This window comes from Rhodamnia argentea, chromosome 10 (genome assembly GCF_020921035.1).
Source record: "Rhodamnia argentea isolate NSW1041297 chromosome 10, ASM2092103v1, whole genome shotgun sequence".
Classification (NCBI taxonomy): Eukaryota; Viridiplantae; Streptophyta; class Magnoliopsida; order Myrtales; family Myrtaceae; genus Rhodamnia; species Rhodamnia argentea.
Window position 1 is genome coordinate 17,446,457 of NC_063159.1, and position 27,737 is coordinate 17,474,193.

General features: G+C 41.5%; 4 protein-coding genes across 7 annotated transcripts; 2 read left to right on the forward strand and 2 right to left on the reverse strand.

Annotated features, from left to right (window-relative positions):
- Window positions 1-1,769: 1,769 nt before the first annotated feature.
- LOC115732295 (RING-H2 finger protein ATL40-like) lies at window positions 1,770-2,621 on the forward strand. Its single transcript, XM_030662936.2, has one exon. It carries the CDS (start codon window positions 1,856-1,858, stop codon window positions 2,573-2,575), a length of 720 nt encoding a protein of 239 aa, XP_030518796.1. The 5' UTR covers window positions 1,770-1,855; the 3' UTR covers window positions 2,576-2,621.
- Window positions 2,622-3,309: 688 nt separating this feature from the next.
- On the reverse strand, window positions 3,310-7,890 carry LOC115732116 (sodium/calcium exchanger NCL2-like). Its single transcript, XM_030662781.2, has 7 exons — window positions 6,548-7,890; window positions 5,689-5,874; window positions 5,093-5,274; window positions 4,810-4,955; window positions 4,163-4,445; window positions 3,797-4,099; window positions 3,310-3,689 (listed from the first exon to the last, which is right to left on the reverse strand). The coding sequence occupies exons 1-7, from the start codon at window positions 6,927-6,929 to the stop codon at window positions 3,441-3,443; spliced, it is 1,731 nt and encodes a 576-aa protein (XP_030518641.1). The 5' UTR covers window positions 6,930-7,890; the 3' UTR covers window positions 3,310-3,440.
- A 485-nt stretch (window positions 7,891-8,375) lies between these two features.
- LOC115733489 (APO protein 4, mitochondrial) lies at window positions 8,376-12,304 on the reverse strand. Of its 3 annotated transcripts, none has more exons than XR_007196648.1 (3): window positions 11,550-12,259; window positions 8,942-9,751; window positions 8,376-8,600 (listed from the first exon to the last, which is right to left on the reverse strand). XR_007196648.1 is itself a non-coding variant. In XM_030664152.2 (3 exons), exons 2-3 carry the CDS (start codon window positions 11,801-11,803, stop codon window positions 9,019-9,021), a joined length of 987 nt encoding a protein of 328 aa, XP_030520012.1. In that variant the 5' UTR covers window positions 11,804-12,154; window positions 12,272-12,304; the 3' UTR covers window positions 8,855-9,018. The 3 variants fall into 3 exon arrangements, 2 of the variants coding, with proteins under 2 accessions (XP_030520012.1, XP_030520004.1); XM_030664152.2 differs by lacking the exon at window positions 8,376-8,600 and adding an exon at window positions 12,272-12,304 and having other exon boundaries at window positions 8,855-9,751; window positions 11,550-12,154; XM_030664144.2 differs by lacking the exon at window positions 8,376-8,600 and having other exon boundaries at window positions 8,855-9,751; window positions 11,550-12,258.
- A 588-nt stretch (window positions 12,305-12,892) lies between these two features.
- Window positions 12,893-16,180, forward strand: LOC115730938. 2 transcript variants are annotated; one of them, XM_048271055.1, is made up of 2 exons: window positions 12,893-15,757; window positions 15,893-16,180. In XM_048271055.1, exons 1-2 carry the CDS (start codon window positions 13,196-13,198, stop codon window positions 15,932-15,934), a joined length of 2,604 nt encoding a protein of 867 aa, XP_048127012.1. In that variant the 5' UTR covers window positions 12,893-13,195; the 3' UTR covers window positions 15,935-16,180. The 2 variants fall into 2 exon arrangements, with proteins under 2 accessions (XP_048127012.1, XP_048127011.1); XM_048271054.1 differs by having other exon boundaries at window positions 12,893-16,180.
- Window positions 16,181-27,737: the final 11,557 nt, after the last annotated feature.

Consider the following 27,737-nt stretch of genomic DNA (forward strand, 5'->3'; position numbering starts at 1 on the left):
CGGGCACAATTCTTCATTGTCTGAAAACTATCTTGTTTGAAAAATTGTAACTCTTGGACATAAATAATTAATTAAAATTCAAAGATAAATGTAATAAAAAACAATTGCAACTCCCACACGAACATTCGTCTTGTTTAGTTAGGAATCAACAGCTTATTTTTATTATATTTCGAAAATAAAAAATAAAAATGATTGCTAATTAGTGTCAATAATTATCCGCGACCATGCAAGCGTGTGAGATGCGCTTAGTAATCGCACATCCACACACAAGTGTAATGGAGTCTAGCCCACTTACTTGTTTTTCTTTTTCGGAATACTACAATAACCTTCGAACTTATAAAGTGAGTTGCACTCTCCCATCTCTCCTACGTGGGATATAAGAAAAGGCACTTTTATTTGTTTTACTAACAAACTTCAACACCCCCTTCCCTTAGAAAAACAGCTGCCCATCTAACCTTGAGGGAGAGAGAGGGATCTTTCTCTCTCACTCCCTCCCTCCCTCTCCATTTTCCTTGTTTGTTTTCCTCTTTCCTCTTTGAAGCTTTCATATAGTTTACGCGAATAAATTTTTGTAGCTGATCTTGAGTGAGTGTAGAGATTAGATCGGTCATCTGTCTAGTCGACGGTCATTGAGGATGTTCGTGATGTGGCTCCACAACTTCTCCGTGATTAGAATGCTCTTCTCTCCCGATTTAGATTTAGGTCAAGTTTTAAATATTTTACTTTTCCAAGTTCGATCCGGATATAGATTTGAAAGTTCCCTTTTAACATATTGATGTTGATGTATCTACACGGCGATGGTAATGAGGACGTCGAACCTAAATGCGCACCGCAAGTGGTTGCAAATGGAGTGGGTGCTCATCACTGAATCTAGTGATCGGTTGTTGAAATTTTATAATGATAGACTTGTTCTGAAGGGATAAAAGTGTGCTTATAACTGTAGATTGTGGTTTGTTATTTGTTTTCTTGCTTCTATTTTGTTCAGAAGTTGTTTGAAATTTGCTAGACTTGAAAGATGTAACTCTCGAATTATTATATGATATGAAGGCTGGATTAGTGGCAGATATTTGCTTGGATTGAACTATCTTTTCTTTAAATTCCTCCTTAATTATACTTTCTGTTATCCTCTAGTTTCAAAGTTCATACTTCACTTTTCACTTTTATTCGCTTATCATAGCTCATCTCTACATTTGGTGTTATGGTCGAATGCTGTGGCATCCGTACTGTTTACTTATTCTGCGATGCACAAAGAGAAAACCGACTCCCATGGCGTCATTTGTTTTATGATCTTAATACAAGATGTGGCAAAAGCATTTTCAAGGGATGTCAACTTCTAATCTCAACATCTTAGGCAGACATCTTGCACTTGTGCTAAAATGAGGAACGATCCGCCCATTTAAGCCTCAAATTTCAACCCCTGAATGCAGATCACGAATGCAAAAATCCTGCAGCCTATTTGGAAACTTGAACGCGCTTGCGAAGTTACCCTTTCGTCGCAAATATCAAGCTCACAAGCTAACGCCAGTTGACTTTCTGCATCATCCTAACTTCAGACAAACCAGGTGGTAACGTAACGGAAACAAACTTGGCCAAGGTATGAAAATATTATGGAGAAAATGAAGGAAAGTGGTGGGCGGCAAGTCAACATTCAACAGTCAACCCTTGAAACTACATGGAGATTAAACTCCTCTTTTCTTTGGTTCTTGTTTCGGGTGTCCACACACAAGTTCCTTAATCTACTCAAAAACCTCCCCACCATTCAACAATTACATATAGTGCAGATCACATTAGAGAGGTCTCTCATAGCCAAAGCAATTAGATCTTGCTTTAAGCGTGTATATATCCACAGACTAGTATGGATGATGATCACAATGATCACCTTCCACCCTTGTTTCCTCACAAAACGACCTATGATTTCAACAGCAAGATCCTGATCGCCGCCATTGTGTCTTTGTCCGTTGTTGTCGTGCTAGTCACCCTCCTCCACTTGTACGCGAGATACGTCCTTCGCAACCGTGCCCGGCGCGGCGCTGCCATGCATGCTCTAGCCCTCAGGGTCGCCCATGTGCAGTCCGGCGGCGAGCCACCCAAGACTGGCCTCGACCTGACTGTCATTTCCTCGCTGCCTTTCTTTATATTCAAGCGAAGCCACTGCCGGGATGATGCCTTGGTCGAGTGCGTGGTTTGTTTGAGCATGTTGGAGGATGGAGAGACGGCGAGGGAGTTACCCAATTGCAAGCACATTTTCCATGCAGAGTGCATCGATAAGTGGCTGCGCTCGCAGTCCACGTGCCCCGTTTGCCGCACTGAGGCCAGGCCATGGATGAAGGCCGAGCATCACGAGCCTCCTGCTTGGACAGCTGCAGCGACGGCCCCATCGCTTGAGAGCATCGGCTCTATTTTTGCAAGTATTGAAGGGATGCCGGATGCCGCACAAGGGGCGAACAAAGACAGCAGTTCGTCAAGCTCGCGATTTAGTTCATTCAGAAGGATGCTTAGTAGGGACAGATTGTCGCCAAGAGTTCAATCTCGCGGCCAAGAAGATGATGACATTGAAGATATGGAGAGACAATGATGCAACAACTATAGGTAATAGAAAATTTTTGCGAGAACTTTTCGTTCTTGTTAGTTACTTTTATGTGTTGCCATATATTCTACCTATAGGAGAGAGTCGCTGTTGAATTGCTTGACAGTGCTGATGTGATCCGAGAAGATGTGGTGTTTGGTAGCCTAAGGTTTGAATTGAAACTATGAACGGAATATTAGGTGGTGGCAATGTGAGGCACGCTAATGAACCATTGACCCGTCGAATGAAACATATTGCCTCTGCAGAAATCAAGATCCTAAATTGCAGGAAATTTTTACAACTAATAATGATACCCTTCAGTAGAATACGAAAAATTTGGTACAAGCAAACTGCTAATATTTTTCCTCCTACCATGTTGGCGCAGCTGTCGGTACATTATCGTCATTAGCACGAGGTTAACGGATTGTCTTGTGGTAAGTACTACCTCAGAAATTGAATTTATTGGAGAAGTATATCGAATCAACCTCGGTTAGATTGACGACAGCAACTGTCTAGAGCATGACTGTAAGTTACAGTAAATCAGATAGCAGAGGACATCTGAAGCTGAAGGCAATGAAAAAGATCTTGTCTGTCGAATCAGATCGAAGCATGAGAGCCCTCGTTGAAATGAATTGGGATGAATCGTAATTGACTGCGCACTGATTTCGGATAGTTAAATGGCACAAACCTTCCCCAGGAGAACTACTTCAAAGCAATGGTGGTTTATTTCAACACTGAAAGTTAAGCAATGTCCAAAGACATGGAAATTGATTTAAATGACGAGCCTCAGTGTTTACAAAACAAATGCTAAACAAGCCGTGAGGGTCTATATAGCCTCAGTTTTATTACAGAGTAAATTGCAGGGTGAACATACTCATGACAATCCAAGAACATAGTCAAGAACATACACCAGTAACAACGAGAGGGGGTAAAGTGCATAGGCCAAGAAACTCATCCAAAGAGGGAAGGTAGTGCGGAAACTAGCGATCGCACCCATCAAAATGCATACAATTACCGTCACCAATACTTCGGAGAAGAAGTCCCATGTCAATTGGCGCACATAAACCAAGCCCAAGAAAACCGCCAGGGACAGGACATTGCCCATGGTCACTGATCCATATATCTGCACCATAAATCTCTCGTAAGTACTACATTTGCGGAAGTCACCTTCTTCATTTGTGGCAATGTCTATTGAGGATAGTAGAGAATCATAGATGCCGGAAAACATACCTCTGAGTACGTTAAAGACATGGTTCTCTTTTTCTTCCGGCTGGAAAACATGAGGCACGAGACGATCTCACTGGAGCAGGCGAACGGAAGGATCACAAACGACACGAAGAAAGAAGGAATACTTGTGGCGGTTGAAAAGTTGTCAACTGCATCCACGAGGGGATCTGCAGTGACGGCGGCAATAGCTGTTCCAAGAAGCAGCATTAGTATCGCTTTGGCAGTATTCCACTTCACGTTTGCCACATCATCTACCGCCAGCTCGTCTTCCTGGTCTACCAACTGATCAAGCTGTTGCTCCGTCCGCTGCACGGTCAATTTTCGTTACAACATTTTTGAGATAAACACTGGCTGTAATAATTGTAATACCTCGTCAAAATTGCTCAGAAGCCTTGATGTCAGGGATATATCGTCATCCGCATGTGCTCCTGCTGCAGCGCGTCTAGCCCTCCTGAGCCATTTAGAGATCCCTTCAATGAACTCAGTAGACTCAAGTTTTGAATCTCGAGAACTGTCGAAATCCTCTATCACTTTATCAACCGCGTCATCCATGTCTATCTCTACCTCTTCAATCTGGATTCCGACAATTAGGGCTCGTAGCTCTGCTGGGGATAGGTATCCATTAGAGTCCACATCAAGTTTCTTGAATAACCTGCAATATCACATCGGTAGAAAGTTAGGTCAAGTTTGACATTGTTTTTAAGTAGAGTAGAAGCACATCTGTTCTCTTCATGACTATTTGAGTTTCACTGAACTTGACACAGCTTTTCGTTTCTTGCCGTAAGTCAGCTTATAGTTATTTATCCATTAACCACCGGCATTTACCGACTTTTTTACGTACAAGAAAGTTTAATTTAGTAATGCCATCTCCATATATGCGATTTTTCGGGCTTCCCTAGTCGTAACTTCAGGTCTCCCAGTAATTGGTGAAGAACATGCCACTTTGAAGGTGAGTCGCGAGGCTCACAAAGTGAGAATGAAATGATGAAAGTAGAGGGAAAAAGGAAGCAACTAACTTTTCTAGGACAACTGTATTGGGTTTGCCTTCTTCGGTAACTAGCTTTCCAAGTGTGCGCGCTCTCAATTGCTGCAGGAGTCCTGATATTACGCGCTTATGCATTGCATATGCGATTCTTCTTTTCTGTATTCTTGGCTGGAAAATCTACATTATATTTTGTCGTCCAAAGGGCCACGATTCAGGACACATCCGCTTATGTTGTACGAAATTTATAGTTGTGGCTTGAACTGGGAGATTAGTCTTGTGAGCATTGATGTTTTGCTGAATGAAAGTGGGATTACCTGGTAGAGGCTGTAAGACAGCAACAAACATATGGAAACAATGAAAGAAACTAGAACTGCAGCTCGGCTTAGAGAGCTCGCGCCAAAAATTTCTGGCAGTTGGACTATTATGAATGGTATTATAGAGATCATCATGATTCTTGCTGCATAGCTTGTCCAGATGTCGGTGCTCACCCCAGATCCTGCGACAGTCACCATTATTTGATACATAATGCGAGGTGCATCTAAATAGACAACCTATAACAAGGGTCATTTTCAACTTGTTGCAGTCAAAATTTCTGTGCAATACCCAGTACAAAATAGGAAAGCTATGAAGATGTTTGGATGGGGGAAAGATTGTTGCTTCAGATGTGACATGCAGATATAAAAATCATGCAATTGTTTCCATTGAAACATTGAAAGAAGGTCTTTTGATGAGCCCTCATTATCTGCATATTCATCTCTGAAGTGTCATATGGTTTGATAACTATGCCATGAAGCAGAATTTTGCAAATAGGAAGAGATGCAGAGCTTTCAACCTTCATATCCTTTATTCAGTGGGCATCCATAACCCATAGGTATGATCATGGAGCATTCAAATAGAGTTCAGAAGGTACCAGCTAAGCTGAATAATTTGGTATCCTTTTTATCCACGGTGGTTGAGTTCTCGATATCGCATTTTCCAACGATAATGCAAGTGCCCCACAGAACAGTCAGAAGCATTACCGTCGATCCAGCGAGCAAGCCCATCCCAACAGAGACCTGGCTTTGAGCTTCTTCTGTGCTCCCAGAGATACCAGATGCTACAAATGAAAGGGTATTACACTGGCATAAGCCGTTAATTATACAAATTAACAGGCTGAAAGGAATGATTTCAGGACTAGCTGATGAAGCCAATCAAGTTGGACGACCACAGACGTCAAGGGTAATCAATTAAACCAAGCCAATGTTCCAGAGCATATATTAGTCATTCGTGGGATTATGCTGCCTCATTTATATAGCAATAACAATCTCATGTGGAAAAAAAAGATGTCTTTACAGTCTGCATATGCAGCAGAAAATCAAGACATTACGCTAAGAATTTGTAAGGAACAACTATGTATGTCCTTGCTGTCTCCTTTCCACAAGCCAACAGTAGAACCTTCCTAAATTGCATCAAGACTTTCCATTTCATGGCAGAAACAGTAATTCTCACAAAAACGATTTCATGGCAAAACTGCTAGATTGCATCGTAATTAACAGAAGAAGATTGCTTTGTTAACCTCAATAGAAGATCAAATCATTCTTGTGACAATTACCAATTCAAAGATTTAGAGATCTCACTTTTACCCACATTTACCTGACTGGTACTGTTTCGGAGTAAGGATGTTGATGCTAGAATGACCTTTTTGCATCGAAAACATGGATGAGAGAGAATCTTAACATAGGTTACAATTCTGACAAAAAGGGACTACCAAAGTTAGAAACCAATCTTACCCAGGATAATTGTGGCATCAGGAAGTGAGCTAAGTATTGGCAGAAAGAGACCCCCAATAATGCCAGGACCAAGAATTTGCAACAAAATCTCGCTTCCATTGGACAACAGCTTCGCCGCTAGGAACATCAGGTAACCATACACCAGAATCAGGAACACATTCCCCCATACGGTGGTAGTGCATGGCAGAAACCCATACGTCAGATCGCAGTCATCCGATGAAACCAAACGGCTCAAGAACAGCACTGGCTGCTTTATATGTTGAACTGCCTCAAAGATAATATCGGAGGCTGAGTTTTCCTCGATCTTACGCGTCTGAACGTGGCTGATGAGCGAAAGCAAGATGACTGGAAGCAAAAACTGAAGAACTCTTGTCTTCGCCATTCCCGGGGATGAAGCCTTGTCCAACAGCTTAATTAATACGAGGATTTGGATCTTATATTGGACTTAAAAATTTGTCCTTTTTTCCAAGCTTCAACTTGGCTTTTCTAGACGGAGACGATTAAAGAAAGACTTTGAATGTTCATATTATGCAACCAGGATGTGGAGTGGTTGAAGTCAACATGCAAGAATAACATCTTGAATGAAGGGTATATACTTGTCAAGTGAGGATTAGACAAAGTACTATCCTTGAAATAATGTATTCATGCAGAGATCGGATTCAGAGTTTGAGCAAATTGGCTTGTACAAAAAAATTCTCAGCAACCACGTGTTTTGGACAGCAAAGTAAACCACCAGTTGTCATTAAACATATATTGCATTGAATAACCATCAGATGCAGAATCAGCAGGGTCTGAGCATTGAAGCGCAAGCTCTTATCGGTTCTCTAATGCCAGTAAGCGATGTTTGTCCACAAGAAGTTAGTATGTGTCCAATATCATTTGCAAATCAGCAGGTTCGTCACGTGTCTGTCGAGCATTTAAATCTGAAACTGCAAATATTAATATTGAATAGTCCAAAGGTGATTTTTTTCAAATCACTTTGCGTGTGAATGGAAATGACGTCCAGCACAAGAAATTTCTGTGTGGAAAATAAGCTCATTTTCTGGGTTATCCAAATTGACCCGCAAGGAACAATCTGAGAAAGCTACACACCACCAGATAGTCGTGATATAATTTGGGTTATCCAAATTGACCAGTGCAATTGCATTCCTGAAAATCACATCGGCAATTCCTATGCTGGACCAGAATAAGTAGAAAACAATATTGTAATTGGAGAAAGTGCAGACAAATCTGCAAGACATCTTGCAAGTATGTCTCCAACTTTGCCAAACTTAGAACGATAAGTTTCCAAAAATTCAATCTGACTTACTTCAATAATTTCTGAAATATGGAAGTGGAAGATTCATGCTAGAGAGAGTGAACGACTTTGATCATATACATGTGACTAGAAGATGATTTTACTTATATATTATGCCGAAAGGATGCATGTCGGTCATGCAATTGGTGATTATGCTGTATTACAGAGCTTTCATAAACTACTATGGCAGCTAATGATGCTCCATTCTTCGACTATCGCCAGTTGTAACAGCCAAATCACCATAATCCGTCTCAAACTATCATTCGATCAAATTAACCTGCACTTCCAAATTTGCTGAGCAAACTCAACCAAATGATTGATGTTGCAATCGAAGTTCTGATTACCACGAAAAATACCAAGTATGTGCAACGTACTTCAAACTCATTTACGTGTTGGATTATGAACTATCAAAATTACGGTATCCAAATTACATATCCTACATCCGATATGCTTGGGGAACTCCATCTTGATAATCGAAAGTTCCACTTACAATTTGCCTTGTCTTTATTTTATGCATTTAACTCCACATTGTATGCAAATCATCCGTATCATTTATTATTCTAGTGAGTGGCAATCAGGAAGCCATTTCCAATCTCCATACAGTACAATGACAGAGAAGCATATCCATCCATTTCTGTCTAATCATACTATACCAACATCAGAAACAGATATGAAAAGGAATAAATTTTGTCCCCTTTCTTCTAATTCTCTCCTTACCCATTGCCTCATTTGAGCTTGCCTGATCAATGAGAGAAACTGGAAAAGCAACAGACTAATAAGTCAAAATGGCATGTCAATTGTTATCCATGGACTTGTGATATAGTAAGGGGTGAACCATTATGCTGCCAGATCAACAGAAAAGTGAGACAGGGAGCAATGGAATCATTGGTTATTTCCCTGTAAAATGGAGATTTTCTCCCTTCTCTGCCATTAACTTGGATTGTCTAAAATGGTTGTTCTTCATTTCTCAATCCATTGGGGGATATTCAACTAAATAGTCAGTCCTTTACCAAGAGGAATGATGCGAAACTATGAAGGGGTACATGCCGCGGAAGATTTTCAGTTATGACTAGCAGCAAGAGAAAAAGTGTGCTTGCCTCGAGCATCTGCAGCTGCAGGTATAAACCTATGCAAGATGAGAGCATCCGAACTGTAATCAAATCCATATTGTGCTTCAAGGCTCGGTTGAAATAGGTGCAGTTTGACCTTGGATTTTCATCATACAATGGTACTTGACTGGAGTAACGGCACCAGCCTGCACACACAAACTCACCACAGCAGGTGCATGACCATAGAAATTCCGTCCTTCATCCACCAGCACATGAGGATCTTGAGGTCGAGGGAACCAAACAATATTCAAAGGCACCAGATCATCTACCTGAGCCTTCTTCCAGAAGTGACCACCACGCCAACTCTGGTACTTGAAAACCCCACATAACCGAGCCTTGTGGCCAGACGGTCCAACATGGACATCTGAACAGTACTTGCAGACTTTTACTGGGTAAGCTGATAATAATTTCTGCGCGCCAGACCTAAGTGTCTCCCATGCCCTCAAAGTCCCATTTGCTATCAACATCAGATCATCAGCCGAGATAACCTCAGCCTCATTGCTATCAATCTGAGCATCATCAGATTCGGGCATGCAATGCAGATTCTCATCACACAAATCAGCTCCAGCCTGATAGCATAGCTCAACAACAGCAGGTATACGATCATAATCAAACCGCTGATGGTGCTTTATGACATCTTGGAACATTGTTTTAAGATGAAAGGCATCAACTGGTACAAGAATATCTTTTATTCCACCATTGATCCATTCGTGAACTCGATTTTTGCCACGACGCCTATAACCACAGCATGTTTGAATTAGGTGTCCCTTTTCACCTACATATACTTCCGAACAAAACCTGCAAAAGCATCACAGATTCAAAGTAAGGGCATTCCTTCTGTGGCTCAAAGACAGCTTGAAAAGATAGCAGCTTCCTTACCCCCTTCATTCTTCTACTTTAACCATTAAGTTGTATCAGATATGATACAACTGCAGGTCATAAGAAATTAGTCCAACCATTCGAAACTCAGACCTCAATCTAAGAACAAATAAAGATATATGCCAATAATCAAAGGGTTTCTTTCTTTTCACATGTTCTCTCGACAGGACACTCCTATATCAAAACTTCTAGCTGGTTTCTTCTCACTTGAACACACCCAAGCATAAGCCTTCCAATGTTCAAATTGATGCAGTACACTACGATTGGACGATTGCCAATAGGATCTAGAGTGAAGATCATGGCCCCCAATGCCACGGTGTAAAAGCATCGCGTAGAGAGAGATTGCAGCGTGGTTAATGATGACACTCCATGAAAATAATAAGGCCAAGCCAAAGTATACCTCATGAACAGTCTTTGGGTGATGGCAATAACAGTAAACATGGGCTACAAAACATTGTGACTTGGATGCGCACGAAGGTAGGACAGCCGAGACAATTGAACATGAATGACAACGTAGAGCATTCTAATCTCACAATCTCAAATACTATCAGAATTAAGCAAAAGCAAACCTGATTTCAAGCAACATTATAATCCAAATTTTTCTTGGAAGAAATTCTTTCGTTTTTCTGTACTTTTGTCAGATTGAGGATGAGGAAGATCCAGGAGATAACTGATACATAAAATTAGGAAAAAGACTTTGATTTAGTAACATTTCCATTTATTCCGACATGAATGGTAATTTTATCCCACTCAGGCCCCATAACTCAATATCTGACCATTTTGGCCTATTTATGTAAGACAAATATATCCCCATATTGCGGCCCCTAAATTAGACTAGGTATTGATGTGACAATTGGTGATCTGGCTCAATAGAAAGAATCTTATAGCCAATGTTTCTTTTACTTAGCATATATTAGTAATTATCAAGAGAAGAATGCTTAAATTAGCAGTAAAACAAGGGAAAATGTGGGTAAAAAGGAAGAAGCCACCAAATCAGTCTTTCAAGAGTTGCCGAATCATCACAGTTCCATGCACGCAAGTTCTTTCACAGGCCAGCAAATGCAACTTAAAATCAAGAAAATTTGTTAATGAGTGCCCCAAGGGCATTGGTTAAGTTGCTAACTAAGGAAATACTACAATTTTAAAAGCAGTAACAGTTCTACGGATTGGGCAATTCGTACTTTAAAAATCTAAAATATCCTTTCATGTTAATCAAATGCCTCAGGGGCAACCTTTAAACAATACTCAAACCTAAAACATTCTTGATCCACATAGCTCTACCAAAACTCTTTCCATACCCACCAATGCCAGAGAAAGCTAGTGTTTTCCACAACCTCAAGACTTATCCTGCTATGTAATGTCCAAATACAAAGGCACTAGAACCACTTTAAGTGCAAAAGCATCTGCAGCCAGATGAACTTTGCCATTGATTGGCACTAAGTCTGTTGGTCAATCCCATATCAAATCCCAACTACTCGGTCCCATCACCCAATACCACGATCACGATTTATAAACCCAAAACAGCTCAATAGAATCTTTACCATTAACCAAGCTTTCAAAAAGTGGTGTATTTTGGTTCAATGAGAATTAGCCAGTTCCACACAGTCAAGTCAGACAACAATATCCAATGCACATCATGAATCAAGGCTAAATACTTTTCGGTCTCCTTGAGATGCTATCTCGATGGAATAATTAAGATTCAATCTGTCAAACTTACTTGCAAGCTGCAACTGGGAAGAACCTGAGAAGTGTCGATACGCCCTGGATGAGCAAAGTCCTGGCCTTCAACACTTCTTGCGCAACAGGAACCATTCCCGGGACTGGATAATGCTTGGCCCTATCTTCAATCCTCTTCAGAATCATAGGCCGGAGCTTTTTCAAGTCCACTTTTGCACTATAAAATCGAGCATACATGCTGCACAGGTGTCTCCCTTCAAGAAATACTCGACATAGTTCCCTCCCCGGAACCATTGCAACTCCTCCAGGTAATCAAAATGGAAAACACTCGTGGGTCCCTATCGGCGAGAAATTTCATCAACAACCTGGCGGGCGAGGAGCCAGGTGATTGAATTGCATGATGTAGGACAAACCCCAGTTACGTTGTCGCGTGGACAAGCGACGGAGTGCTTGGTTTTAACAGGCTAAACGAGCGCGAGTTGTCTCCCTCCGACTCGTTGCCTCGGGAGCAGAATTCAGCTATTCCAACGGTGGGTCGGAAGGAGATGGTCGTGGCGTGGATCAAGTCAGGATTTTGATTCGAATGCGCACGTAGTCTCTCACCCCAGCGCGGGAGTCCTCAAGCTTTCGCATCAGCAAAAGAATCTGTCGCACCACAGCCACACGGATAGAAAGCCGACATCAGCGGGTGTAAGCCAACAAAACCACTGATCGCAAGGGGGTTGCACAGAGCAAGCGAAGCAGCCCAAAAGGAGTGAAAACCTGGAAGTCCGACCTCAGAGTCTCAGACACGAAAACAGAGTTGCCACGAAGGAATAGCTTGAGCTGAAAATTTTGAAGAAACGATGTCATCACAGTGAAATAGAACCAACGAAATTTCTCATTTCCATGGTTCGGAGCTCGTATGCTTTTATTGCATTCGGTTTTTGGCTTCCGTTTCCCTGCAAACTTCACATCTTAAATTCACCTCAAACGAGGTATGATACTATAACATATCTCCTAATTTATATCCATGGAAATCATGGGTAGTTTCCTATATTAAAATATGCCAATGGTCCAATAAAGATAAAAGTCGAGATTAAATAATAAAAACGTCCATAAAATACCATCAATTAGTTGCAAAAGAGAATATAAAAAGAAAATGGATAAAACGAGTGAAAAGTCAAAATATGTAGTTAATTTGAGTCCGTAAAAAAAGAGCGTTCTTTTTCACCGAAAATTAAAGTCAAGTTATTATATATGTAACATAAAAATGACTTAGAACGCCAATGATTTTCAATTTTGTCCAATAGTCGAAATGTTGTGAACTTTTATTTTACCGCGATCATATTATTGTAGCCCCGAATACGAAATGTTACCTTTCTTTTTTCGGAGTAATTATGCCCAAATAGAAATATTCAGTTTTTCAAATCATAATCAGTTAATCACTGCCTTTAACAAAATACCACATCTACAAGATTTTTCTTTGAATTTCATTGTAAAGAAAGGTATTAAAATTAGAAACGGGGTCGTCTTCGGTGGATGGCCCGATCATCATCCGGTACCCGCTCTTCCAGTTTCGATTCAGAACGAGGAACGTGTCGCGTCCGGCCATCCGACAGCAGCGAGTGAACCACTGTACAGCGCTTTCTCTCTCTCTCTCTCTCTCTCTCTCTCTGTGGACGCTCTGAATCTCCTAGCACCACCATGAGCTCTCCGTCGTCCCCTCTTCACCCGCCAGATCAAGACCCTACCCCAATTGGCCCAACCCATCACCCAGAATCGTCCGAGACTCAAACCCTAACCCTCGAGCCGGACCCTTCCAAGTCCGACGGAGACTCCCAGATCCTCGTCCCGGACGACGACTCTAACCAAGACGACCCCGACCCAGTTCCCGCTCCGTCCCCACGAGCCCAAGACCTGAGCTTTATGGCCCCCGCCCCCGCCCCTGCCGCCACCTCCACCTTCTCTCGCCGCGGCCGCAAAAACAAGAAAGCCGAATCGAAACGGCGGGCCATGGAGAGGAAGTCGCAGCAGAAGCTCAAATTGCTCGTCAAGACCTTCAAGCCCATCCCTTTCGCCTCCGTCAAGGCTCTCGACTTCTCGCGTCGCGAGGATCTCCTGCACCGGCTCGGGCTTTGGGAGTTTGTCCACCTGGACTTTGATAGGGCCCTGCGCGGCAACTTGATCGCGCAGCTGGTCGCCAGTTTCAGCAAGAGCGAGAGGTGCAGCTACGTCAATGGGGTCAAGATTCGGGTCAGCCGGGCCGACCTGGCGCGAGCGCTGAAGCTGCCGGCTAAGAGGGTCGTGGCCGGTTCAGAGGGAGCAGGTGAGGGTTCCGAAACTGAAGAGTCTGTTGGTTTCGTTTTGGATTTAGTGTCAAATTGGATGCTTTTGCATGATGATGATACATGGATGATGCCCGATGAGATAATGAGTTGGGACAAGTTGATTAGAGAGGGGAGTTTCGAGAAGGTGGATTGGGCGGGCATGATGTGGTTTATGGTGGAGAAGGAGTTGATGCAGGCCCCTGGTTTGGAGAATTGTTACTATGCGTCGCACTTGCAGTGTTTGATTAGGTCTCAGCGCGAGGAATTGTTGTCGGCAGAGGAAGTTGAAGTGCAGGATGTGGAGGAGGATGCAGGTGGCGGTGATGTGAAGATGGCTGAACCGGAAGAGCAGAGCTTGGAGTTGAGCCTCGGACAAGAGAATGCTGATAACAAAGCTGATGAGGAGGAGAAGGAAGGTACTAGCATTGAATTGGGACTTTCGCAGAATGAAAAGTTTGATGTTGAGAATGAGGAGAATGCTCAACTTAGTCTTGGGTTTGAAGAGAAAGTTGAAGCTGAAATGGAGGACAAAACTGAAGTTGGTCTGGCGGAGGACAAGGGTGTCGAAAAGGAAAATGACAATAAAGAGGAAGATGGATATGATGATGTCATGGATTCTCAGGAGTGTAAAGAGGAGGAAGAAGAACAAGGTGGCCAGTGGCTTTTGGATGGGAAAAATAGTTCAGGTGAGCACTTTTTGCAGAGGTGCAGAGTTACTGAAGCTAGCGAAATGAGGTTTGATGTGGATCTGAAAGGAGTGGAAGGAGAAGGAGGAGCAGTAGGTGAGGAACAAGAAGATGAAGAACTAGAGGAAGAGGAAGAGGAAGAGGAAGAAGAAACCAATGAGGAGGAGCCACAAGAGCCTGGAGGATTCAATATGTCGCCAAAGTTTGGTGATTTGGAGAGGTTGCCTTCATCAAATCTTCTGCATGTTTTGGAATCTGCTCAAATTCCTTTTAACACCGGGATGCAACTTCGTGATGATTCATGTGGAGAGTTCTTAGCCTCAAGAGCTGACAGTCACATGGGTCCCAGTTCTTCGTCTATCTTTGGCAATGTGAACAAGAGAGAAATCGATCCTGACAATGACAGGATGCATCACCAGCTGAATGGGGGAAACAAGCGGATGAGGACTGATGGTCCGTGGGATAGTAAATCGCTGGACTTCAGTATGTGCATCGAGCAAGTGCAACAATGGGTGGAAAAGGCAAGGATGGCGCACGAGGCAAAAGAGCAAGCATATGCTGAGTCTGGCATGAATCACCAAATATTCCTCAGCCAGCTGCAACAACGGGATGCTTTGATCGAGCATTTGCAGAAGACAAGTAACGAAGAGATAGTGAAAAAGAAGATGGAAATATATCGACTTGAATGTGAGCTCTATATGATGGTGAACCTTCTAGATGGCTACAAGAAGGCCTTGAAGGAAACCGACCGGAAATTCGCAGAATACAGATCTCGCTGTCCTCAGCTTGATGAGCCACTTTATAAGGATGTTCCTGGATCTGGCGGTCTTGTTTTGAGCATTAGGGAACTGGAGAAGCAGCGGTTAAAACAGGAAGAAGAGGAGAAGATGAAGCTGTTGGCATTGAAGGAAAAGCTCGAGGAATTCGACAACGATTTTACCATCAGCTTCAAAGCACGTCTTGAAGGAATTAATCTACTCAATAGCAGGTTGTATGATGTTGAGAAGGGATTGAAACATCTGAAGGATTCGGCGGAAAAGCGTAAAGCCTCAGAAGCTACAATTGCCATTTCTCCAACGGAAGAAAATGTCCCGGAAGCGACGCCAGCCACTGCTGCTCCTATGGAAGAAAATGTCCCGGAAGTGACACCAGCAGCTGCTGCTCCTATGGAAGAAAATGTCCCGGAATCGACACCAGCAGCTGCTGCTCCTATGGAAGAAAATGTCGCGGAAGCGACACCAGCAGCTGCTGCTTCTATGGAAGAAAATGTCGCGGAAGCGACACCAGCAGCTGCTGCTTCTATGGAAGAAAGTGTCCCGGAAGCGACACCAGCAGCTGCTGCTTCTATGGAAGAAAGTGTCCCGGAAGCAACACCAGGTGCTGCTGCTGTCCCAGAAGCAGCTACAACTGGTGGTCAAATGGAGGAATGAACTTCTCAGAAGAGTTTTCGATCATATGTAGGTAAATTTCTATGGCGACTCGTATTTTCAGCCTCCTCTTGGTTTGGTTCAAGCTTGCCTAAATGGCGCCTCGATGAAGGGGCTTGTGTTAGTTTGGTTGGCCTATGCTATAATGTGAGTGCTTTGGCTGACTGGAAGATAGGAGTTGGTATTGCGGTTCTACTACATCTATGGTTTGCTTGCTTAGTCTTCATAGATATCCTCTGAACTGCTTGCTCATGAATGGGTATTCTCTCCTTTTCTTTTTCTTTTTACATCTTTTGGCGCAAATCAAGATCAATTCATGATTAACCAGTGGAATCCGGACATATTGGGGTTTCCCTTGAACTTGTGAAGAACAAATTATTCCCAAATTTAGAAGGACAGCAAAATATCTTTCAATACTTTAAACATGACAAAATTTACTTAGTTTAGTGGTCGGTGCTTTTTCGAGAAAAATAATTTCTGTGCGGACTTTTTAGGCTTGTGGACCGGTTTACTCCTTGGGAGGCGCCTGCTCCATGACTCATTTTGCTCTAGCAACCAATGGAACGAGAGTGCTGCTGTTGTCGACTTTTTTTATTTTCTTTTTGAAACGTTGAAAAAAGAAGAAGAAGAGAGGACTCGATAATAGTAATTGAGTCGACATGCTTAGGTTCATCCAAAACGCATCATATCTTTTTCAAATTTGCCGTTTCCAACGACTTCCCCTCCGGCATGTCTGAGGAAAAATGAGATGGTGTCTCCTTTTGGTAAGAAAAAGATTATGTTTTGCCGCGCCCGACCATTTCCTGTCCATTGAGCACCATGAAAGGGCCTTATTTTACGTGCTTTTGGTAAGAAATCAAGGGCTCTCCAACGCTTTGCAATGGCTATATTTCTGTGTCTTAAAGGAAAAAGTCAAATGGAGGTAGAAGTTAACTGCGTATTCCCATGGCAAAATAGCCAGGGTATGTCGCTGGAAGAGCTCTCTCCCTCGGCCACATTAATCATGCAAAATGACGGGGGGAAAATTTATTGTCCTTTTTGGCCGGAGAAGTATCATCGGTATTTCAGATTTGAAGCCAAAAGGCGCAGTTTATCGTATAACAGAATCAATCAAACCACGCCAAAAAGTGTCAGAAAGCTCTTTTTAGTTCAATGGGGATAAGGCTTTTTTGCTCTTTCCCGCGGCAACAAACCCCCCACCCCCTCCTCAAAATCAAACCTTAAATCTATGTAGGAGGTTCTTGTGCATTAGCCTTTTCTCTTGCTCCTTGATTAGAGTTTGAGAGTTAGAAGATGGTTGTTCAATTTTACGTCGACCCTTTTAGTATGGGGCAACTTATTGAATCTTAAGTACTAATCGTCAGAACATCCTTTGTTTATCATGTTACAGCAAGCTGAGATCAGCATTATTGGTTGAAAGCGAAGTGGCATAAGCGTTTCTTCTGGTCCTGTAACTCATGTTGGATTCGCGCGGAGGAATATAGAACGCAAGGAATCTCATATAGGGAAGCAGCCGATCGAGGTGCTGGAGGATGTGAGAATCACATTAAGAGGGCCAAGTCCTCGAAAGTGAAAGGTCCGCTCGTAGAGCTTTCACAGATTTATCCACTAGATTCCTGCTTGCGGAAGATTCAGAGGTAGCATCCAACGGAGGCTAATGTGGCATTGCTCTGGCTATAATGATGCTTGGCTGTGCTTAATCTAAGCTTTGAGGATGCTTGTTTAAAAAGGTGAAAGTTCCTGTGCCACAAGATTTTAGAAAAAGCAAAATGTGAAAGGTGAAAGGCCCGCATTTGTTTAGACTCAATCTAAAGCACAAAACAACTTCCCACGTGTTTATGTTCCCACCAAAAATCAAAATAGCAACAAATCTTCAAGAATTGTAAAGAAAAAAACAACAAAATGAATTATGTGAATTGATGTAAAAGTATTTGCATCTGTGAAAGTTTCGGAGTTGTTCCATTTTACCCCGGATGCCGAGAGAACAGATTCTATGCCCATATTGATCCCGGTGTTGGAATTCATTCACATGCACTAGCAAATACCTTGCCATCAGCAAAGGGTGGCGCTATAATGTAATACAACGGCAGGGAAATAGCACAAAGCCGCAATGAGAGGGATTCGAATCCGCAGGAAGAGCTGAACAAATAGCATGATCGTGGGGTATCTAAACAAATGTTGCAGCTAAAAGTTGTCTATATATCCTCGGCCTCCGAGGACTTCCGGATCCAAAAACCTCCGCATAGACCTGAAACGAGCCTAAAACAATTCGGTTTGTGACTGCCAAGTCTTGAATAACCTAATACACGAACAGCCCCCAGATAGAGATAGGAAACTACTGATAATTATTTAAGAACTGCATTCCTTTGCATCATCGACCTCAGGAGTAGATTTTTCGGATGACGCTGCTGCCTCCGCTTCATCTTCATTGACATCCTAGCATGAGGCCATGAAATGGGTTAACAGCAAGGGGGTTTTCTTCAAATGCATCATCCAAGCAATAAGAAAGAAACATACTTGATTCAGTTTTCTGAATGCTTCAAGATATTTCTCATATCTCGAACTTCTCTCCAGCACCTTCACTTCATATGCACCTTTCTTCTGCATAAACAATAGGATGAATCAGTGCATTTGCATTTAGTGTGTTGATAGTTGAGCTAATGATGCCACTATCTTACGGCCTCAGTAAGAGAAGCCCATTTCTCCGCACTAGCTTTCTTGACCTGCAAGCAAGTAAGCCATAAGACTTCAGTAACCCTAGAGGCTGGTGCAATAACCATGTCTTGTTACTAACAACAAAAAAATTATGCATGTTCTTGTAAAAGCTTAATTGCTCCTCTGTTTAGTACAACGGAGTTATTTGATATCATCAGCATATAGGGGTTATTTATCGAGATGCTGGCAACATAACAATGGCAATTAATGCCTATGAGCAATGCCTCAAAAATAGATCCCGAATCTCGAAATGCTGGTCACGTAATGTTCGTCTTTATATACTGTATGGAAGTATCTCTTTATATACTGTATGCCTATGAGCAATGCCTCAAAAATAGATCCTGCTTCTCGAAATGTCTTGCCTATGAGCATGATGACGGTCCTTTAATTAGAGGATACCCATACTTGATACAAAGACTGCCCCCTGCACTAGGCCCTCCATGCATGTTTCATTGTCATTCCTATGAAACAATGTGAAATGCTAATGGAAAAGGCACATCCTCCTGGCTCCTCAACAATCTCTGCCTGGCTATAAGTCCCATATTTACCTATTATCAAATAAATTCTGGTCTATAGGGGCTATTATCCCTTTCAGACCAAGCAAGTAATTGACCACCAACTTAGCCAAAACAGCTCCATGCCTCTCATACATAAGGTGAAAAGAGAAGTGTCTCTAATAGGCTAACCCCCGAAGAAATTGTTATCCGTTGCTCCATGTGAACTCACAAGGAATAAGAATTATACGCTATGGAGCTTACAATTTAATGTGAAACAACAGTCTAATTTTATTCCAGGTGTTTGACAATAGCTATAATCGCAACAAAAGATCTGCATAATTAACAAAAACAACAGTGACTCACCGCAGATTCGCAGTCTTGCTCTTCCTGAAATCCTGTTTATCATCCATAAAACCAAAACCATACATGTAAGAACAAACGACGACTAATAGTTAAAAATAATAATCTACTAATATATTAAATCAACCCAAGTGTACACACATGAACAGAAAATAAGCCCCAATCAGATTTTGGGGACTAGAGAATCTCAAAGCCCCGATCAGACGTTCTGGACCAGAGAGTCTCAAAGCCTCAATAGGATGCTCTAGCATCGCAGGAACAGAAATAGAACTGCTCGCGCCTTCTTTCTCCACCGGACTGCTCTCTCCGTCCTCGTGTGGCTTAAGAATCCTTGACAAAAATTTAGAAGCGAAGACACGAGTCACTGCGATTGAGCAACGCGAGTAAGAGAAGCCCAACTAGAATGGATTCGCCACATAACGGGGGCCGCAATTTCGATTCGTGAAGAAAAGAATTGGAAATGCCTTATGATAATACGTTCGATCTTCCACTAAGACTCATAGATGCAGAAACGATTCGGCATCTAAAAGCACCAAAACGCTTCAAGAGTCGAGAAGAAGAGCCCGGACAGACGAAGATGGGCATATTCGATCAAAACACAAACCGTCGATGCGAAGCGCATAGTTCAGTCATATCATCTATCTATTTAGGTTGCATATGGTAACCATTTTGTTCCGGAAAACTGATTCCGATTAAAATGATTTTTTCTGATTTTGTTCGTGAATGACTTTTAGAGAATCAGAACGCGTTTGATAACTGCTCAAAATTTCTATTTCTGGAATAGAAATGCGTTTGATAACTGCACAGAATTTCTCCATATTTATGTGAATTTATACCGTCCTTTTTTTTTTCTTCTGTTGACAATATTAGCATCTTTAATTGATTAGCATATCTCTCAAGATTGATAACACTTGATATTATATTTATTTTATCACCTTAAATAGTTATCACATAAATTTAAAATATGCTCATGTCTTATTATTCGATATATGTCGAAATATGGAGAAATTCTTCGAATTTGTGTTCTCCAATCTTATTCTCGACTTTTTTTTTTTTGAATTTAAATGAAAATAAAATATCGGGTGAGCGCGTGGAAGAGCTACGATGCGCTCGGGAGCAGAAAATTCCCCTGAGTTCGTTATTTTGGCGGGAGGTGGACCGTCCGCGTGTCCTTTAATCTCGTCGGGGATTAAGCCGAGAAGTTTTACGTCTTGCGGTGGGATTTTCTTCGAGCAGTATCGCCGCGGCCTTGGTCAACAACAACAGCAATTTTCTAAGACGAGTGCTACTTTTGTTTCTTTCAGCTTATTCCAGAGTTTGTAAAGTACTTGAATTTAGGGAGTTTTGACTTTGAGTACCTTGGCGTCACAGAGATAATGTTTACTTTTTGGCTAGGACACAAAACAAAGCAGCATCCAGTTCTCTCTTCTTCTTCTTTTTTCCGTCAAAAGCAGCATTCAGTTCACTCTTGTCAAATACCTGTCCAGGAATCATCCTTAGCTATTGAAGTTTGAATTCCCATCTGTTTCCATTGTAGGTTGAATTTGAAGTATGAAATAAATCTATTGCCATCTGACATCCCCACATAATGTTTTTTTCCTAAATTGAAAAAGGGTCTCTGTTGGCTTCCGCCATCTTCTAGCATGACAATGCTAGGCCTGACGCTCGGCGACAATAGAGGATGCTGGAAAGCGGCATTCGTGGAGTCGCCAAACCAGTGCCGCAAGTTGCTCAACAGGATGCTACTGATGTGGAAGCGGGACCATCCCCGGACGGCAATGACTTGCTGAAGCAAATGCTCTGTGACTCGGATATGAGTGACGGGTCCGTTGTCGTTCAACTCAGAGGAGAAATCGCCGGACTTCATGATCGATTTCAATGTGGACGACATCTGCCAGATCCTCGACTCAGATTTCTCCAAGCTCGGTGCAGACCAAGACGGTTGTGTCCACGACGAGGAGCGAGGAAGCAAGTATCCGTCCTATTTAAATCAGCACTTCATGCCGTCCGAGGAAGCAGAGAAGGATCTGAACGACAGCCTGCTGGCGTTCCAATCACTGGCGTCGTGATTCGAATCAGACAACGAGAAATGGGCAGGAGATGGCGATAACGCGAACTTTGCTTTATCAGGAAAGAATGGTTGACCTAGCTAGCTGAGAGTTTTACGTATTCTTGGAGTTTGGTCACAATAATCAATCAATCATCATTCTTAAAGCTTCAATTCATCTAGGGCTTAGAGATCCATGTCACTCGGATAATAAGTGTGTTATCAAACCAGCAAAGTGGGGTTTCCACGGGAACCCTTCATTTCTTGGTCCGAATGACTTAGTTTTCACATTCAGACCAAGAAATGAAGGACCTCTCGAGTCGTTAGCCTAATGGTAGAAGCGTCACATATTTTTAAAGAAATGACGATTTCGATTCACGTCGTGAGTGAATTTTCCGAAGGACTTGCGCCATACATCCCATGAAGAGACATAATAACTGCTAAAATCTTGGTGAGATTGCGGTGATCCACCCTCGAGTTCCGGGTCAGAGATGGTGCGTGCGACTCAAACTGAACAATCCACAGTAAATGTGGGCCTCTCTATGGTAATATGCTAAAGCCTAGACGGGATCGTCAAAGCCGTTTGCCCCTCTCCACCATTTTTTCCAATAAATGAAGGACTAAGTACGACCACGGAGTTAAAAACTTATCAGACCCCATGATAAAACCGAAGGGATAACCTGTCTGTCAAAGATATAGTTTTGCAGTTACATCTAATCATATTTACTTAACTGGCCTAACATCAGGTTGCACAAAGTTACAAAATCGTATTTTCCATCACCGATTCTGTCACATTCTTCCCTCATTCACTCGTATTTTCATTTTCGACCAAAATCGTTGCTCTGAAACTTCATGAGCCCGTAGTTGTTTTAACCTACACGCGAAGCATCGTCGGACAGAGAAAAAAAACACACACACACACACAAAAAGCAAATCCACCACAGCAAACAAATTAAAATAAGAGATCGGCGAGGCATTCACTCGAGCTGCCCCTAATCTTCCCTCTATCAGTGTACATATCTATGCCAATTATTTAGCAAAGAGTTAGAAGCCGACTATGCAAACTTTTTCCAAATACAATACGCTACATGACCTGTTTTAGCATATGCTTACAAGTAGTTTACGTCAGGTTCATATCTTAAAGTCTCATACTAAATTCCTCGACTCGTTAGACTTGTTCAATTTTCGGATGAATGAATGGCACGAAAGATGTCCTTGCAGTGAAAAGAAGCATGTTGCATTGGATAATTGGGCCACTATGACCCAAAAACTCTGGTTTTTGGATCGGATGACGGCAATTATACTTCTTGCAAATGGAGCAATAACAAGGGACGCCTTTTAATAGCCTTTTACTAATTTTTTATTTTCATTTTTATTTTTATTTTTAAAGAGATTCGTTTCGAAAATTTATGTAGAACTAAATGGGTAGAGAGGGTGATTAACAAGACAGTGAAACTCAAAAACTTGAATAATCATGCACATTGGCTAGAGTAGTTGCTGTGGGTGGGTAATAACTTTAGTAGCAAAAAACTCGATGTAAGGAGAAAGTAAATCGGTGTGCCAAGGAGAATACAACTTCTTTTTTTTCCCCCTTTTTTTCGCCACTTGCGCAAGGGTTTCTTATCACGGGATTTATTATACGGAGCTAGAATAATTGCGCACCCTCATGCCCTTTTTCCTAAATGCTATTGCAATTACTGAGCCGCCCTGGTAAAGAATGAAGATGCCGAGCATTGTGCTTGCCGATACATTTCCCTTCTTGCACAATCGATTCTAAGTTTGATTCCGTTCCCGGTCGTTGATATTGGGAAATCGGTCCTCCCTACTAATCTTAGTCACTTCAACTTTGGAATGACCTATAGGAAAGTCCATATCGTAGCTATTGTCACAAAATGTTGCAACTTCTTTAAGTGGCATTCGGATTTCTAAGATGCAGTTCTCATTTTTGTTTTCTTGTTATATCATATGTAGCGCATTCTCTCATAAGAATGTGCGCTTTCTTTATGTTGCACTCTGTTTTCTGTTTATTAACCTACCTATTTCTCTTGGAATTGACCTAAGTCTACGAGGGAACCGGTTTCTTTTCTTTTCTTTGCTTTTTTGCTATGTTTTTTTTTTTATATAAAATCAAAACAGCAATCATAGCAAAATAACACGAGCAACAAAAATGTTCAAAGCAAAATATCGATACTAAACAAATAGAAATATAAAGCAATAGAGAAGTTAAGCTCATTTAAGGACTTCCAACTTTTAAATATAGGCTCTAATCAATTTCCGAGTGGGTGGGTGAGTGGGTGAAACGGTAGGTTCAACACCAAGAAATTGAAGCTTACTCGAACAAAATTAGTTCAAAAAAATTTGGAACCAGGAACAGAGGACCGATTCTTGCTTTTATGGGAGGTCCAATCCGGTTTCCATGTAGAATCAATCCAGTTGCATAGCCATAATTGATATGATCATAAATCATAATCAAGCCAGAGTAGGTTCGTTTGAATGCCAAGATGGAAGAAATTTCTTTAGAACGTATCTTTGATAGATAAATTACAAGTTATGAACATCGCTTCCGTGCATATTTACTCATGACTAAGATTGGGTGATGCCGTTCCCATGGCCCCTTCGTCTCCTCACTATTTATGTACACTCCAAGAGAGTTCTAAACTTATGGTTGGGGCCCGTGTTTGGGGCTGCGAAAACTCTTTTAAGAGCACCCTAAAGAGGTTAAGGTAGTCATTAACCCAACAGTTGAGCTATCAAGGGTCTAGTGTTCAAAGCCGATATTGGTGAAGAAACACCTCGAGCTTTGTCACCCACAAACTCGCTTTGCCCGATCACCACTCCACCTCTCGTTGGCCAAACATGAGATATTCTGATTTTTGAACTTCACATCTATAGAGATTCCTTTCTTGATGATGATTGTTCTTGATTGTGTATTTACACCGCAAGGGAAAAAAGCTCACGCTCCATGTGATACCAACACCATCCCCGGAAGGATCGAAAAGTAAGAAAGCAATCTTTGAAACCTTCGGAGGGAAGGAAGATGAACAACAAAACACACAACTTTTCATTGCTAATGCACCATTAAGAACTTGTATTTGCAAGATCGACTAGACTTTTTCCTTCACCGGAACAACTTCATTGGGCCCATATGGATGCTTCTTGCGCACTAAGAAGCTTTTTTCGGGCAAGGACTTCAAAACTAAGCCGATACAAAGTCACGACATCTTAGGATCCCTTTATGCCAGTCAAACATTAGAATGCCTATTTCTCTCGGTCATCATCTCTATTGCATAAATTTAACAAAAACGTAAAAAAGAGAGGAGAATCTGGTTTCTTCAAATTGAAAGCAGTTATCGTCACCTGGCTGAATAGCTCTTGGACTAGCATTAATTCCTTCTCTGGCAATGTCAAAAATCATAAAAGATGCCAGCTTCACCCGAAACTAGAACATAGATAAGTGAACGAGACAAACACCCTTACACCCTAATCAGTAGGGCAACTACGGGCAGCTTTGAGTTGCTTCTGAAGTTCTTGTCCTACAGCATCATTCTTAGCCTGTGCATGGTAATTTGGAAAGAATAAGAAAAGGCATTAATCTATGGAAATACTGAAGTGGAAGACGCAGAAAACCACAGATCCTCTTGACCTAAATTTCGAAATCCTTTTGAGTAGAGCTTCTCCTCCTCCCTCGGGTAGTGGAACTCTTGCGACTAAGGCATGAAACTGCCGAAAAAGTACTTTGATTGTTGTTTATCCAGATTATAGAAGCAAAAGGCAGCAAAATGATGCCTAATTTTATAACTCGAAGCATAAGCTTTGTCTCTAAAGTGCAGGCTAATTGCTTTCACCCACGAGAGTATAATGATATTGCAGTCTCTAGGATGCCACACCGACCATCATTTAACTTCAAGCATGAAGTAGAACAAAAGTGCAGAAGATAAGAATCAGAAACCAACTATGCAACATATTCAAGATCAAGAACGCTAAAGAGTTACGGTCTCATAGCACTTATACCTAATTCAAATCATTCTACCAACTAAAAGTTGCATAAACACATTTGAAAGAAACAATAGTAGTGACCACACGAGAGTGGTGCTTTTTTCAAGTGTGCATAACTATTTCATGCACACAAGTCAAAAGATTACCCAACTTATGCAACTAAATAGCAACATGGACTGTGTACGTATACACGGGTTAACAGCAAGTTCGTTTCCTTCAAAAGCATGAATCAATAAGAAAGAAAAGTACCTGCTTCCGCTTGAGTTCTCTAGATGCATTGAGATATTTCACAAATCTAGAACGCCTCTCCAACATCTTCACCTCATATGCCTATTTCTCTTGCATAAATAGAAGGCTGAATAAGTAGAATTGCATTGCAATTGCATTTAGTGTATTGACTGAGCTAATGATACACTATCTCACGGCTTCAATGAGGGAAGCCCATTTCTCAGCAGCAGCTTTCTTGACCTGTAAATAAGTAAAGCCATAAAATCTTGAGTAAGAGGATTGTTGCAATAACCATATCTTGTATTGTTATATGATATAATTTAGCTCTTATTAACTAAATTTTGGTCTATAAGGCTATCATTCCTTTCACATTATGCAAGTAATTGATCACCGTGAAAAGAGAAGTGTCTCTAACAGCTAACCCTATGGAGCTTACAATTTAAAGTAAAACAACAAGTTTGAAAAAAGCTATAACAGCAACTTCTTGATACATAAAATCTATGTAATTAACTAAAACAAAGAGACTCATCATAGATTCGGGGAAAGTACACTAGAAGTGTCATAACTTTTGTATGGCGTTTACTTGAATGCCATAACTTTCAAAAAGTTTACTTAAGTGCTATATCTTTCAAAAATCGTTCACTTGAGTGTCATGTTGATGTGGACGTTGGAAAAGCTGATATGGTAGCCGGAAAGATGACGTGGCACGCCAAAAAAGTTACTATAGCACTCAAGTAAACGATTTTGCTCCGACGTAGCACTCAAGTGAACAATTTTTGAAAGTTATGACACTTAAGTTAACGTTTTGAAAGTTATGGTACTCAAGTGAACGTCGTATACAAGTTATAGCACTTGTAGTGTACTTTTCTCCCGTAGATTCACATTCGTTAGTTTTCCTAAAATCCAGCCTATCATCCATAAAACAAAACCATACATGAATAAACAATTACTAATAGTTAAAAAGAGAAATCTATTAATCTGTTAAATCAACCCAAGCGCACTCACGTGAATAGAAAATAAGCCAAGCTCGGATGCTCTAGACCATAGGATATCCAACCGATCCGGCGCTCCGGAATAGAACTGCTCAAACCCCCTATCGGATGCTCTAGCACAAGAGGAACAGAGCAGGTCGCGGCTCCTTTGTAATATTTGCTTCTTGACTAAGTCAACAAGGTGGTGGGATCCACCTATAAAAAAAGAGTCATAAAGTCAATAAAAGGAAAAAAATGATGGTGGGCTTCTTCTTTTAAAGAGCAAAGTCTTCGACGACACCAAAGAAGGAAGGAAAAATGAGAGAGAGAGAGAGAGAGGAAAGAAAATCCTTACTCCGCACGATCCGAAGCCGCTTTAGAAGCGAATTGCTATGCCATGTAAGCATTTAACACTATATTCCATCTTTTTGAGGTTATGTTCAACAATTATGGCAAAATTCAAATTTTGGTTGAATCTGCGTTGCTGTGTCCGATTGCACGGTCGTTTGGTTGCGTTATTGCATCAGAATGAAACTTTAGGATGTTGTGAAGTCATAGGATTCGACGAATCTCAATTTGATGTCATGGTTGGCTTGGAACGAGTATTTCAAATCTGGTGCGCAGATTGTAATGTGCAAATAGTGTACTTCGAGGGATGATTTCTTTAGTTTTCGGTTATTGGATGAGGTTGGCCATACTAGGATTTTTGTAGTACGTTGAATAAGCTTTGTTTTGACTATAATATGACATTAATCGGAGTTAAGTAGATGGAGTTATGACTCAAAGAAGTTTAGCACGTAGGCTGTCCAGATCGCGATCAACAGGTTTTTTTTACCCGTAGGTATCGGGCTATCGATGTTTATACGTCGTTTAATCAAGTCTTTCACTAGCATAGTATTTCTTCAATTTTTAATGCTGTTTTTCAATTAATTTTTAGGATTTCAAGCTTTGCGATTCGAGTAATTACTATAAGTTGGATTTCGGCTTTTTTT